Here is a 14,558-nt window from a genome sequence, read left to right on the forward strand (position 1 = left end):
TTGTTTGTGTATATCCTTTGATTAAATCCACTCACATTAGAATTAGGATTACCCGTTAATGATTGATCCACTTTGATGAATTCGCCCTCTGAAACAAGAAATTCGGGGCCTTAAAACAACCTGCTTTCTAGATGATCCTTATAGAAAAAAAAAAAAAAAGATTTACTTCATTCTCAATTTCTATTTTACAGAATTCTTAGAAAACACATTTTTTTTTCTATCGAGCTAAAAAATTTCATTCTTTTAATATCTCAATGAAAATCATATAGACAATTCCTATTTATTGTAGCTATTTGTGCAAGTATTTTACAATTAAGAAACAACTGCTTTTTGTAAGATTGTGTATGAAAATCTACTTTCCTGTAGTATACCTTATAGTCTCGTATTACTGCATTTAGTTGAGTGATCCACAAACGCCGAAAATATCTCTTTTACTTGCCACTACGCATAATTTGGTGCCTTTTCTAGGTTTAGACTTACTATATCCATTGTCTTCTACTTAGTTTATCTTGCATTTAAAATGTGTTGAATGGCACAACAAGAGTTGTTCAAGCTAACCTATACCTATCTAGATTTCTCATACTTGTAGGAATATTTTCTGTGCCTCTTTCAAATGGAGAAGTTAGCACAATATTTAAGATCCTTTGAGCTGCAGCGGGGTATTATCGGAAACACAGTTGACGAGTTACAATATCAACTTATTTCAGCATTGAATAAATTGAGGAATGACTTTGATACAAATCAAAGTTTGCTACACTCCATCTTTAATGAGATTGTGCAACGTGAGAAAGAATTGGTCATCAAAGAGAAGCATATGAAAGATGGAGTACTCCATTTTAACACTGAGTATGCAAGAATTACTGAGTTGAAAGAAAGCCAATTGGATAAGGTGCAAAGATGTTATGAAAACTGCTTGAAGGAATTAAATTTGAAAAAAGAGGAGTTTGAAGTTGTTGCAAGTAAAACCAAACAAGAAGAGGAAAGACTCGAGGCGATTCGAAAGTCTGTAAAGGAATGCTCTTGTCAACTTGAATTGGAAAAGAAAGAAGTTGAGTATGTTAAAGTATGCAAAGAGAGCAATATTGCCTCAATCAAGAAATCAAAGGTGGATATGGAAAGTTTTGTGAAATTGAAGGAAGAAGAAATGTGGTCTAAATTGGAAGAGCTTGAATTGTTGGAGATACATGTCAAAGATATCTTTAAAGAGGCAGAGTTGAAAGTGAAGAGTGTATCTTCTGCCCAAAAATATTTACAAGAACAAATGAGTAAACACCAACAAAAAGAGTTGGAATTTGACAAAAAAGTTGATGAATTTAAACAAAATCTGCAACAGTTGGAGTTAGAAAAATCAGCATGGTTGGCTGAGAAAGACAAACACAAAAACAATATGTTTGTAAGGATTGAAGAACAAGGTAAATTGTGTGTTGTTTGTACTAGTTATTGAGTATTTGCTGCCTAACTTAATGAAGAGTCTAATTATCATTGTTTGTTGGTCTCTTCAGATGTGGAAGTAACTATTCAAAACCTCATTGAAATAGAGGAGGTTATTCATGCTGTTACTCTCATTTGTGAACTCAAATTAACTCACAAGTTTTCGCCCATGCCACTACTGCTTGATTACATCAACCATGCTGAGAATCAAACCTCCATTGTTTGTGGAGGAGAGAGATCAAACAAAGACAAGGTATATATGATGAAACTTAGTCTGTTACAAATATAGTTTCTTATTATATATCCATTCTTTTTCTTTGTATGTATGACAGATTAAAGCCACTAAGAAAGAAATAGCTCTATTGAAAGTAGTGAAGAAGTGTGTTCAAAATTGCAATCTCCAATCAGTTTTCCCAAGACTCGAATTCTACCAACTGGGTGAGCGCCTTATCCGTTTGGAAGGGAAGCTTAAACTATATAACCATGATGAACCCTCCAGAAAAAGAAAAGGCCACCATTCAAACGTTAGCCAACGGATTAAAATCAAGTATCCTCAGAAATATTGATATAGCTAGGTTGTGCTGAGTGACATTGCTTAATGCTTTTATTAGAAAAACAGAACACAAATGACATTGGGTGTTCTATAATGCTTCATCAAACCATGTTTGTTTTGCTTAATCACATGGTTTAATTACTATAGTGCTAATTAATATGAATGTAATTAATTATCCATGAACATGATGATGACTATAGTTCTATTTATTTTTCTTATTATTAGACTGAAGTATGGTAATATTGAAACAAGGCAATGGAGCAGCCTAAAAAAAATCCTAAAACAGATGAGAAATAAAATCTAATGCATCAAAGTAAACACACCAAATTTTACTTGGTTCATTAGACAAAAGACAATGTGTCTTTGCTACCTAATCCAAGGTGATACAACAGCCTTTAATGGCTGAGAATCTTTATTCCAAAACCAGGTGACACAACAACTCAAAATGAGAGATTCAAGATCAAAGAAAAATAAAACAGAATTAAAGAAAGGACATTAGTCCACCTCAACAATATGAAAATCCAAAAGAATTTTTTTTTTTTTTTAAATTGGTATTTTGTTGGAACACAAAATTTGGTATTATTCCACCTCAGCAATATCAGCCTATTTTTGTAAATATATTGATAAAAGTTGTATGGTATTGTAATTTTACTTAAAAAAAAATTTTGCATGGTTCTAATGAAATTGATATTAATAAACAAATTGGGATCTTCAATTTCTATATTGGAGATTCCAATGTCAGTTTCCCTCTTCTTCCTCGTTTGACTTTAACTCTCATCTCATGGTAGTTACAGTTGCAGAGCCAGAAAAATGAGAGCTTTCACCACTACAACTACAATTACAAGAGAAGGACTCCTCTTCCTTCTCTTTCTTCTTGTAACCAATCTTTCTCTCTCCGAATGTTCACCCCATTGCAAAGCCTGGCTCGTCCAGTCAATCCCAACCGATATGCCACACCTCCATCGTGTACCTGGAGTCCTCTCTACTGGTAAAGATCCTATTTTTCCTTGTTTGTTTCCCGAGAAACTTAATAAGAAATTAAAAAGTTCATTGCTTTAATATTTATATATATATATGGTCTGGTTTATGGATGGATTAGGAGACGTATTCCAATGGCTTGCTGGGAATTCAACTCATCGATTGGACATAATCGCACAGTATTGGCAGCTGATTGCTTCTCCTAAAAATCCTAAGTCAGGGGATTATGGATACTCCAAAAAGGATTTACAGAGATTTGGTGCTAAGCAAGGTGCTGATGTTTATAAAGCTTTAGATAAAGCTGCTAATAGAAATGTTAGTATCAGGTATGTGATGTGAATGTGAGTGTAATTAATTATTGATTAATTAATTAATTAAGTAATTAATAATTAATGTTAATTTGATATTTTATTAGGTTACTATCTCACTCGGGAGTATATCCTGAGTTTACCAAAGAACCAACGGAGCTTGCTTCAGGAAGACCAAACGTAAAGACTGTAACTTTATTACTTGATCAATGGTGGGGTTCAGGTATAGTTCATGCTAAAGTATGGATTTCAGATCGTCGAGATGTTTATATTGGATCTGCAAATAATGACTGGAAATCTTTAACTCAGGTATACAAAACTTGCTTAATTTGTCATAACCCGTCATTTAATGAATAGGTTATTATTGATTTTGCACCTTTCAATTAAGATCACTTGGTTTGAAAATAACCATTTTATTTTGTCTTGAATGAAAAGGAGTATTTTTGAATTGGGTGGCTCCCTGAATTCAAATAACGTGTGTCTGTGGATTTTGTATTACTACAGTTGATACAATAATTTAGCAAGATAGATAGGGACTCATTATTTGCACTCTTTCAAGTTCAAATTGATTATTACATGTGTTTTTCTTCTAACATGGCTCGAGTAGTTCTATAAGTTTATTTGGTCCAAAAAAAAAAAGCTTCTTATGCAAGCTTCCTTTATAGCAGAATGTCCATTTGTTGTCTTTAAAGAAAAGGCGAATTGGGTTTTTCTTTTCTCCCCCGAACTTTGACATGTACCAAATTGTGCCTCTCGAAACTATTGAAATTGTTCGATTCAAGGATTTTAGTACAATTACGTTCAATTTTACTAACGTGACGCTTGTCTATGTACCCAATCGTGTCCCTCGAAAATTCTGTCTACGTCAGGCACCCATTAGTAAAATCGAACGGATGTGCTTGAATTTAACAATCTCAATAATTTTGGAGAGAGTATTTAACAACTTTAAAAATTCGGAGAAGAAAAACGCTAATTAGCCTAAAGAAAACGAGTATTGTGGAATTGAGCTGTCAGCGAATTCGAATGACTTTAATCTGTAGTTTCTGTACTAACAATTGATAGATTCTCATTCCAAGTTGAGACTTCATGACAAAATGAAGGTCAGTCCTTTTTGTGTAAAAAGTTTAATATTAGCCTGCACTGTTTCTCTAATTTGACCTTTTGTTATAATTGATACTGAATTTATAGGAAACTTCGTCTAACTGTTTGTCTAGATGTTGGATTTTAGCTAAACCATGTTGAACATCAATAATAGGTGAAAGAAGTTGGAATTTATCTTGTTGGCTGTTCAAGAATAGCCAAAAAGGTAGAAGCCTATTTTAACAACCTATGGACACTTTCAGCTCTCAATTCTTCACATCTTACCAGAACCATATCGGATCAACAGTGGCAGATTAACCGAAAAGTGCCTTGTTGGTCACATTTCATCGAAACAGACAGCAGGTGTAGGTGGGTGTGTATTAACTGTTTTGAAAATTTAAATGGAAAATTAGTAACCCCTTATGATTGTCAAAAGCTTAGTAATGTTTTGGATTGAATTTGTTGTGTTGTGTGGCAGGGAACCTTTTCCACCAGTTGTGAAAATTCCTCATGTAGTGGGATATCCCATCATATCAGATCCTGTCTTGTTTAAATTACCAATTCAAACTCCTGGAAATAACTATTCAACTTCTGAGCTTCAGTCCAGCTATCTCTCTTTCTCCCCTCCAGAGGTAATAAAGCAAATATCTAAATATTATTTGATATACATAAAGTTAAATATTTTCATGTTGTACTTTTCATTAAGATTGGAAAATTTATCCTTTTTTTTTCTTTTTTTGAATAAATAAGATTTCTTTTTCTCTGAACTATGACCCTGGTAAAGTTTTGACCCTTAAATTGTTGCAAATATCTCCCTTCAGATTCATTCTGCTCATTTTTTAAAACGATTTGTTTATGTGGTCGTTGCAGTACGAGAGTCTATTTAACAACTTTAAACTACCTGAAATTCAGTTTATTGATAGTTAAGCATGCAAACATTAGCTCTAAAAATATATATACATATTCCAATAAGTTATTATTATACTGCTATTTATGCATTTAGTATTTATCTGCACTCTCAGATTAACAACACATTAGTGCTACTTCACAAAATTAGCAGAATTTAATAAGAGGAGATATTTGCAACGATTTTGATAATGAAAGAATTTTTACAACAGAAAAATAAGTTGGGAAAAAATTCTATTTTTTTCCATGTAGAAACAAAACTTATAATTTATGCTTGAAAAATAAAACACTAGTCTTACAAGTCAATTAACAAAATGAGTAACTTCCAAAATTCTGAAAAGTTCCAAGTAAATATTCAACTGTATTTGGAGTGTTTTTAATTTTATACTATTTTCGAATAGCAGGTATCATTTGGCAGGTACCAGGCTGATGAGCAGGCATGGTTAGAAACTATCAAATCTGTTAGTAACAGAGCCACTTTGAGGATAAGTACCATGGATTGGCTTGGCCAATCTCAATATACAAAGCAAACAGTTTACTGGTCATCTCTTTCCTCTGCAGTATCTGAGGTAAAATTCCACTAGTGTATATTCTGTCTACTCCTCTCATGATCTCACCATAGTTTTGTTTTGTTTATATCTATAATGGTTGACAGGTTGTGTTCTCAAAGCAAGCAAAAGTGAAGATATTGGTGGCATACTGGGATCATTTCATCAACAACACAGACCAATATCTCAAGTCACTCCTCTACTCCAATGTACTATGTTCTTCATCAAAATACAATAAATGTCATGGGAAAGTTGAGATCAAATACTACATGGTTCCTGGTTTCAACTTGACAGGACCAGCCATTAGTCATGGGAAAAAGACTGGAAATGTTTACCCTGGTTATACCAGGGTGAACCATGGAAAGTATGCTGTAAGTGATGTACGAGCTCATATCGGAACAAGCAATCTAGTGTGGGATTATTTTTACACAACTGCAGGAGTGAGCTTTGGCACTAATAACACTGCCCTTGTTTCTCAATTACAACATATCTTTGATGCTGATTGGAATTCCCCATATGCAATTCCTATTGAAGAGTTGGAAGATGGTCTTTCATGTTCAAGTTAATGTCTTACTATCCCAGCTTTCTTTTTCAGCACTTCACCTCTGCTTGGCCCACTTCTAATTATGTACAATTATTAGTTCAAGGAAAGTACAGCTTTTAAATAAAGTTTATCTAAGCAAATTATAAGTTATATATAATATATATAGGGAGTCTGTGCTAAAGATTGTCGTCTCTAATACGATGATCGTAGAATATTTTAATTCTTATATATTTTATGACGATATTCATTGTTGTAATAGTGGACTTCCTCTAAATTTTTAAAAAATTCTAAATATTTTACAGTACTGAAAACATATTTCAAAATGTTTGCTGCACGCATTTATAAAAACAAAACACAAAAAAGAGCACGCGTGCAATGCTTCCCTTCGTGGGAATCATGAGCCCTTAGCAGCTCTTGCCCTACCAATTTACCAGCTAAAATATAATCTCTTATTTCTAAAATATCACCCTTGTTATTGCATTTTCTACAACCAGTAGCAACTAGCAAAAAAAGACACTTCACCATATAACATGAAAAATGAGCTTTTGTTGTTATGTTGGCGCAGTTTTTCGTCAGCTAAAAAATAGAGAAACGACATTTAAGAATTTTTTTTTATATGGTTTCTCGACTTCTAATAAAGTCTAGTACACAAGTCAATGTATTCACTGTGAAGAACTTGCAATGGAGGTCAAAATTCTCTTATGGTTACAATTTGGGCAGAGCTTAGGCGGAGTTGATTGTGATTAACCTAGAAAAGGCCATGCCTCCTATGACAGTGGACAAAGTAAAGTAATGGTGTCTTCACTGTGGAATTGCAGTGTCAGAGTTGAGTGAGCGCACACAAACACACACTGGAATGGTACTGCTTGCATTGTTATCTTTGACCTAGGTAAGTATTAGAAGGGAGTGTGTCTTTGTACTTTGCAAGAGGTCTCCCAGGGATGAGACACAAGTTGGAGTAAAAAAATAGATAAAAAAAAAACACCTTTCTTTTAAGTTGAAGTTTAAGAAAGGAAGATTCAAAAGAAGATTTTGTCCTCTTTGCATGATTTTTCAGGTTTTAAGAATCTCTGTTGTGTTTGTGGATGTTGCGGTCAGGGATTCGATTGCTTTCAGATAATAATTTGGTAGAAGGTTTAACTGCGAAGTTTCGTGTTTCTTCTCCTCTTGAGGCAGAGGCGTTTGAACTGAAGGGGGTTCCGGATTCTTTCTAGAGCAGAGAGATAATAATGTAAAAATATATAAATATATAAATATATATATTACATACTAATTAAGTTACTCATATGCATTTTCATAGAAAGGAGTGCACAACATAAAATTAGTGATCAGTATTCGCATACAAACATAAACACCTTTAAGGAAATCCTCAGTGATGCCTCAGCAAAAACAGGTTCTAAACTTCAAAATGATGCCAAAACAGATGCAGACAGTGATAAAGAAAGAGTAATTGACTCGCCAAACAAAACATCTTTGAAACTATTTCTATTCAGCAAATCTGGGTTTCAAACTTTAATGCAATCCCCATGCTGAAGAGTTCCTGGCTCAACAACTTGGCCCCATAAGGCACATCGACCTTAACAATGTCGTCAGCTGACTCGCATATCCTACAATACGGACCCCTGACCTTCCTGCCACCAGCCAACGCACGTTGGATAATGTAAGCAATATTTTGGCATTTTTGGCAAATATGCATTTGGGAAGAGTCACTCAGAGTAAAGAGTCGTTCATGCAAGTTTGCTGATGCACCATGGGCTAGCAGGCAGTCTCGCTCCATCTCCCCAAACTTGACCCCACCAAATCGCTTACGATCAGCCACTGGCTGACGAGTTAGAGGGTGGACAGGGCCAGTGTTTCGGAATTTTACTTTATCTTCAGCCATGTGAACCAGACGCTGGTAGAAAGTTGGCCCCATAAAGATAAGCGAACGAACCATCTCACCTGTTCGGCCATTGTATACTCTCTCATTCCCCCATCTTGAAAATCCAGCCCTATGACACATAAATACAAATTTTACTTGAAATCACTTCATACTATTTAAGAAAAATTGGAAATATGTAGATTCTCTCAAAATAAATCTCACTTAAATCAATTTTTAATAAATAAAGAACATAAAGACTAGAATTGTGTGTACGTATAGAAGCAACATGAAACTTGGTATATGTTGTATAACAAAGCTACCTGTGCAGCTGTTCTGTGATAGCATCAACCGAGGGAGTGGAGAAAGGGGTGGCATGTCTCACTGGGATCCCCTTTGCTAAAGCAATCCCTTTTCCTAAAGCAGCCTCCAGAAGTTGACCTGGAGTTTGTCGCGATGGAAATGCATGTGGATTGATGACAACGTCTGGAACTATTCCTTGAATCGTAAAAGGGAAGTTTTCTTGGGATTCCAAAAAGCCCAAAACACCCTTCTGTCCGTGCATGCTCGAGAATTTGTCTCCAAGAATTGGCGTACGAACCTGCAACAAGAATTTGGAGGATGTAAAACATGAAAAGAACTGTCATGCAAGTACCCTAAAACATAGAGAGGCCCTACTAAATTATGCAAATAAAAATATGCATAGAATGTAAAATACCTGTCTGAGAGAGACCACAGCAAAGTTTTTTCCAGCATCATTAGAGGAGAGTACGACCTTCTGAACCATCCCCTTTTCAGTGTGCTTCAGTTTAATACTATGATCAACCCCAGATTCAGCACACCTACCTATAACTATATCACCACTCTGTAGGTTCGCACCAACAAAAGGAAAACCATCATCATCTAAGCTATCCACACGACCAATTTTACTTGGTATCTTTCCAAAATTGATGCATTCATCAGCCTTCATCTTTTTGTCTAATGATTCCGTATTGTCAACCTCAGCCTTATAGCTTCTAATGTGTTCAGATCGAAACATACCGCGCTCCAAAGAAGCTCGGTTCATCACCAAGGAATCTTCTTGGTTGTAGCCAAGGTGAACATTGACAGCAACAATGGCGTTCTGGCCATTGTAGCATTCATTCTTTGGATAACCTGGTTTTCCAAGACAGTCAGAGATTATTGTTCGAAAGAGGGGCCTTTGGGGATAATGCAATTGGTGAGACAAAGTATCTACTCTGATATTAGGATTTGTTGTTGAAAAGCCAATAGCCTGTTGAGAATGCTTCTGAGCCTGATACAAGACTCTCCTTGCATGGTCATGATTTGCAAATGGTATGATTCCACAGCTTACACTCAACAAAAAAGACATGTCCAGTTCACAGTGTGTATATTCAACAGGCTTTCCCTTATCTTCCATGAAAAGAAATTTGATACCCCATGCAGTTCGGCAATCCTCCTCTTCTTCAGCTCCAATAAACTCAACTATTCCCCTATCAAGAAGAGATCGGAAGGTGTATTTTCCAGCTTTAGATTGTGTAAGCTTACCCAAATTCTCAACAACTAGAAGGGGACGCAAAATTCTTCCAGCATCAGAAAATATATTAACTTCCCCGTGAGTTTTGTCTCTTTTAATTTCCACCTACAAGATACAATCAAAACAGAACATATCAATAAATATAAGGAACAGCAGAAATCACAGCATATCAATGTCAAGCAAAGGAAACTAAAGATATTTGAACTGCGTAAAACAGAAATTCCACATTGTTAAATAATTCTAAGATTTTTACTATTGCAGTTCATAAATTCAATGAACTAGTGCTTCTGTCGTATAAAATTTTGAAAGATGTTTACATCTTTCAAAAGTCTCCTCAACTACAGACCATGAAAATTAATATGGTTCCAAAATCAAAATAACATAAACCTGAAAAGAGAAAGAAAGAAAAAAAAGTTTCTGTAGAGAAAATTAGAGAGAACCTCGCGCGGCAATTCCTTTCTGCGCCGCATTTTCCTCAGTCTCCAAACGAAGGCAAGGGAATCGACACAAACTCCTACCCAATCCCCATTGAGAAATACTTTATCTTTCCCATCAAGTGGTGTCGAAGTATCATTCACCAATTTCTCCATGCCACTATCGCACAACTTGGAAACGAGGGATTCTGCTACTTCTAAACTTACTAATCCAGTTGTACCCAAATTTTTCACAAGCCCACAATTTTCACCGTCCGGGGTAGCCAAAAAGCAAACCTTCCCCCAGTGGGAAGGATGCCTGCACACAAAATGTTACAATAACTATGATTATAACTTTCAGCAAATAAGAAAAAACAATGATTACAAATTTTATAACTACTGATGCAAGCATCATAGAGCTAATCAGGAAATCATCAATCATCCTAGGATCATCCATACAAATTCTAAGAAATTATTGTACTAAAATGGACAGAAAATTGATTTTGTTCAAAGCAACTCACGGGTATCTAGCATCTCCAACCTTCCCAGTGTACTGAACTTGCTGGCGTGTTTTTCTCATATCTACAATTGTCTGCAGTGGATTTGTTCGGCCAACATTTGCCACTACCCCTGAAATCCTTTCTGTCCGCTTGAAAGGATGACACCATGCCCCAGTTGAGAAAGCTCTCGATAAACCATTTGTGACTATAGAGGCATCCAAATAGAATTCAATCGGCCGCAATGGCCTTTCTCCATAAAGGTCCCTTTGCAAAGCCTTAGCCATGCGCTTCCGTGCATGGGAAACATGAGCCCTTAGCTCTCGCTCTAGCAACTCACCGGCTAAATCTAATCTCTTATTTCTAAAATCATCCTTGTTATTCAATTTTCTACGACCAGTAGCAGCCTGCAGAAGGCACTTCACCATATAACCTAGAAAACGAGCCTTTTGCTGTGTGCTTCTCAGATTTGGAAACATATACATACTAAGGCATTCTTCAATGCTTTCTTTAGGAGGAAACAAAGTCTTCTTAAGCTGTTTATCAACGTGAGTGAGAGCTGCTTGGGATTTACGAAAGCCATCACATGCCTTGTCAGCAGTACTAATTGATGCAAAGAGTATATTGGAAATGCTAGCATCGTCAGTGGCAAAATCAATGAGATCCACAACTTCCCTGTCGGATGACACGCCAAGGGCAAAGAACAAAATCCATACAGGAATCTCAGTTGACAAAAAGTAAACAGTAAGGACCTTCTCTGGTTTAGCATCTTCAACTTGGCTGGGCGCTAGCCTAATAATTAACCTATTCCTCTTTACTTCTGATTGGAATGCAACTGTCAGAAAAGGATGACTACTTATCCAAAGTCTCTTCCTACATATCTGCTCTTGAGCAATAAATGTCTGCAATGAACAACATAGAGATGTTACAGCCCAGTGCTTAATTAAAGTAATACCTAAAATAAGTTACATATATAAATAGAGAGAGAGATCTTGGCAATCCTTCAAAGTTCAAACATGTTCATACATACATTAACCTTTTCCGATTGTAAATCATATGTCCACACTGTAGATAATTATGTAACCAACCTTTTCATCATTTACAATTGACAAATCATTTGGCTAATGAACTTGATAATGCACCACTACAAAATACATAATAGTATAATGGCAATCACAAATAAAATGTCACATAAAGGAGATATTACTAGTGATTTCTAAAGCTGACCTTTTCTGCGCCCTTGACTATAAAATAGCCTCCACGATCAAAATCACAGTCATCTTTCTCTGCCTCCTTCATCCAACAAAGGTCAGACTTTACCATCACCGGAATCTTTCCAATCATGACCTCTTTAGACTCCGAACTTACAACCTTCTTGTCAAGGTATTGCGCCTTTCCAGTTTTGAATTTGTCACTACTAGTCATTTCTTGAGTATACACCTGAAGAACAAACCAAATTAATAATAATACTATATTTAAAAAAGCAGCCTTATATTGAATAAATAAATACCTACAGAAATGGGTCAATATGAAGAAAACAATATTAAGTATAGAACATAATGTACATGCCATTTCTTTACATATGACAAACACATGCACAGACACATATTTTCGGTGAGATAAGTTACACTGTATAGACTATATAGATTCCAAACACGAATACCGTAATGAATCAAAATCTTCCGAATTTAAGAGAGCACAGAATGTATTGAACAATAGAAGATATCAAAAAGGCCTCCAATAATACCAAACAGAAACATGTACCTTAAGATGATTCCCAAATCTATACATGCATTGGCAATAACCATATAATAGTATAGCATGTCAATTAAAAGTTACAGGGGCAGTGCAGAACAATCAATTTTCTTTTAACAAAACACTTCACACATACTATGTATGCATACATAATCAAAAAACAGCACAAGTACAAACAATTAAACTAAAATCAGAAAAGTGGAGAATCAGTAACCCAAAAGAAATAGAATATTTTGTCACATAAAATGTTTAATTGTCACATAAATGACAAGACTAATAAAATGTTCAGATATCATTTGATGCTCCGAAATATTCACCTCAATATTAACTGTCACATAAATCCTTGACGAGTAAGTCATGTTCTGTAGTCGAGCGTGCCTCGGTAACATATTGTACTCTTTATCTTTGGCAGAACCACCCCAAAAGGTTGGCTGAACAAGTCTAACCTCGCCAAAACGCACTGAAGCATATCGCCAAATCTCTGTCTTTTTCGATGGGTCATAGCCAGGCTCAACTGTAAGCTCGCCAAACGACTCAAAAACCCTCTTTGCGCCATTTCTGATGAAATCGTTGTACGAGTTTATCTGGTGACTGATGAGTCCATACTCTTTGAAGAATGCTACTGAAGCATCCTTGCAGAATTTCTGCAAAAAACCAGCTCCCAGATGCTTTATGCTTGCTGGTTCCATACACTTGTCATCATCAAAATCATCATCATCATCATCTATATCCATTTCAGTGGTATTTGAAAACTTATCTCCCTTGCTACTCATAGCTATATCTTCCTTGGGATCCGAGGACGCTCCCATTTGAGATTAAATCTGGAAAGAAACAATAGAAACAACGAGCAAGTAAGAAAGAATCTGGGTGGGAAATAATCCTAAAACCCTTCATAAATAAGACCAATTCTGAAAACCCCAAAACCCCTAAACCCTAACCCTTTCATCAGCTGAAAACAAACTATTAAAACCAATGCAAAAACATAACTAACCTTTTTGCATGAAAAGCAAAACTAAATCAACTACACAGAGTACTTTCCTTCAAATCAATAGCAAAAAAATAAATATTATAACAGCTTCAGGAATGAATGTGTTTCCTTTCCTAACATGCATACCCATTTCCTTACTGTAATAAAACTAAAACCTTTACCATCTTCCTTAAACTTTGGTATTTTGGGTATTCATTCCTTACTAACAACAAACACAAATCAAAATTAAGCTTAGTACACCTCTCAGGTCTCACCTTTGTCTTAGCTAGAAAAACCCTTTCCGGAGAAAATAATAAATAATCATCTATTCAACATCGCGCAAGCTAAAATTAAAATGATTTACTGTTCTAAGCAAAAACTCACCGATCATCGGAAAACACAAGAAAATGCATGAATATTTTAGAGAGAATCAGAAAGATAACAAAGACTTACGGTAAAAGGGGGAGTGTGAGAGTTAAAAAAGCAAAACCCTTAACCGAAAACAAATTTGAAGAACAAGAGAGGAGAAGATGAAGACGAAGATGAAGTTGAAGGGTCTTACTCAGGCTACCGAACCGAGTACACTCTCTCAGTCTCACCACTTGACTGGGGTCTGTTGAAACTTGAAAATGGCGTCTTTTTTGTGCTCTTTTCAATTTCACTTACCTTTATCAATATTTTATTATTCTTCCTTCATTAAAAAAATAATTAGCAATTTTAATCCCTAAATTTTCAATAATGTTAATTTTATCTTTTAAAATATACTATTTATTAAAAATTCCTCCTTAATTTTTACATTTACAAAAATTTAGTCATTTTATTAGGTTTTTCCTCATTATTTCATTTACATATTGACGTATCTTTGTAAATTAGTAGCTTTATCCATGACAACTATTAAATTGTACCCCTCCAAATAAAAATAAGAAAAATTTAGTCCATATTTGGCATCATAACTTAAAAATTGTTTTTTGTTTTTTAAAACAGAAAATTGTTTTTTGAAAACAATTTGGCTTGTTTGGCCTTATTTTTTTAAAACAGATTTCAGAAAACAAAGTTACAAAAAACAAGAATTTTGAAAACAACAAAATGTTGTTTTCTGTTTTAAAAACCAATTCACTTTTGGTCAATATTGTTTTTAAAAAATACTAACCAAACATCACTTGTTTTTAAAAATTTCGAAAAC

At 35.1% G+C, this 14,558-nt stretch overlaps 3 protein-coding genes across 4 annotated transcripts; 2 read left to right on the plus strand and 1 right to left on the minus strand.

Moving 5' to 3' along the window:
- The first annotated feature begins 613 nt into the window (after nucleotides 1-613).
- Nucleotides 614-1,997, plus strand: LOC133032391 (uncharacterized). The gene is made up of 3 exons (XM_061106320.1): nucleotides 614-1,412; nucleotides 1,503-1,684; nucleotides 1,764-1,997. Exons 1-3 carry the CDS (start codon nucleotides 614-616, stop codon nucleotides 1,995-1,997), a joined length of 1,215 nt encoding a protein of 404 aa, XP_060962303.1.
- Nucleotides 1,998-2,668: 671 nt separating this feature from the next.
- On the plus strand, nucleotides 2,669-6,659 carry LOC115699539 (uncharacterized). Its single transcript, XM_030627010.2, has 7 exons — nucleotides 2,669-2,972; nucleotides 3,084-3,288; nucleotides 3,378-3,579; nucleotides 4,526-4,719; nucleotides 4,829-4,982; nucleotides 5,661-5,825; nucleotides 5,912-6,659. Exons 1-7 carry the CDS (start codon nucleotides 2,795-2,797, stop codon nucleotides 6,368-6,370), a joined length of 1,557 nt encoding a protein of 518 aa, XP_030482870.1. The 5' UTR covers nucleotides 2,669-2,794; the 3' UTR covers nucleotides 6,371-6,659.
- Nucleotides 6,660-7,639: 980 nt separating this feature from the next.
- LOC115699522 (DNA-directed RNA polymerases IV and V subunit 2) lies at nucleotides 7,640-14,062 on the minus strand. Of its 2 annotated transcripts, none has more exons than XM_030626984.2 (8): nucleotides 13,938-14,062; nucleotides 12,726-13,229; nucleotides 11,881-12,093; nucleotides 10,678-11,555; nucleotides 10,184-10,475; nucleotides 8,925-9,848; nucleotides 8,530-8,807; nucleotides 7,640-8,339 (listed from the first exon to the last, which is right to left on the minus strand). In XM_030626984.2, exons 2-8 carry the CDS (start codon nucleotides 13,215-13,217, stop codon nucleotides 7,838-7,840), a joined length of 3,579 nt encoding a protein of 1,192 aa, XP_030482844.1. In that variant the 5' UTR covers nucleotides 13,218-13,229; nucleotides 13,938-14,062; the 3' UTR covers nucleotides 7,640-7,837. The 2 variants fall into 2 exon arrangements, with proteins under 2 accessions (XP_030482844.1, XP_030482853.1); XM_030626993.2 differs by having other exon boundaries at nucleotides 13,829-13,984.
- Nucleotides 14,063-14,558: the final 496 nt, after the last annotated feature.

The sequence above is a fragment of the Cannabis sativa genome, chromosome X, assembly GCF_029168945.1.
Source record: "Cannabis sativa cultivar Pink pepper isolate KNU-18-1 chromosome X, ASM2916894v1, whole genome shotgun sequence".
Classification (NCBI taxonomy): domain Eukaryota; kingdom Viridiplantae; phylum Streptophyta; class Magnoliopsida; order Rosales; family Cannabaceae; genus Cannabis; species Cannabis sativa.

Bases quoted from the DNA above. Each gene is read 5' to 3' on its own strand.
- LOC133032391 (XM_061106320.1), top strand. From the start codon at position 614: ATGGAGAAGTTAGCACAATATTTAAGATCCTTTGAGCTGCAGCGGGGT. The intron at 1,413-1,502 runs GTAAATTGTGTG...TGGTCTCTTCAG, and splicing joins TGTAAGGATTGAAGAACAAG to ATGTGGAAGTAACTATTCAA. The intron at 1,685-1,763 runs GTATATATGATG...TATGTATGACAG, and splicing joins AGAGATCAAACAAAGACAAG to ATTAAAGCCACTAAGAAAGA.
- LOC115699539 (XM_030627010.2), top strand. From the start codon at position 2,795: ATGAGAGCTTTCACCACTACAACTACAATTACAAGAGAAGGACTCCTC. The intron at 2,973-3,083 runs GTAAAGATCCTA...TGGATGGATTAG, and splicing joins ACCTGGAGTCCTCTCTACTG to GAGACGTATTCCAATGGCTT. The intron at 5,826-5,911 runs GTAAAATTCCAC...AATGGTTGACAG, and splicing joins TTTCCTCTGCAGTATCTGAG to GTTGTGTTCTCAAAGCAAGC.
- LOC115699522 (XM_030626984.2), bottom strand. From the start codon at position 13,217: ATGGGAGCGTCCTCGGATCCCAAGGAAGATATAGCTATGAGTAGCAAG. The intron at 12,094-12,725 runs GTGAATATTTCG...TTTGTTCTTCAG, and splicing joins ATGTGACAGTTAATATTGAG to GTGTATACTCAAGAAATGAC. The intron at 11,556-11,880 runs GTCAGCTTTAGA...TGTTCATTGCAG, and splicing joins TAGTCAAGGGCGCAGAAAAG to ACATTTATTGCTCAAGAGCA.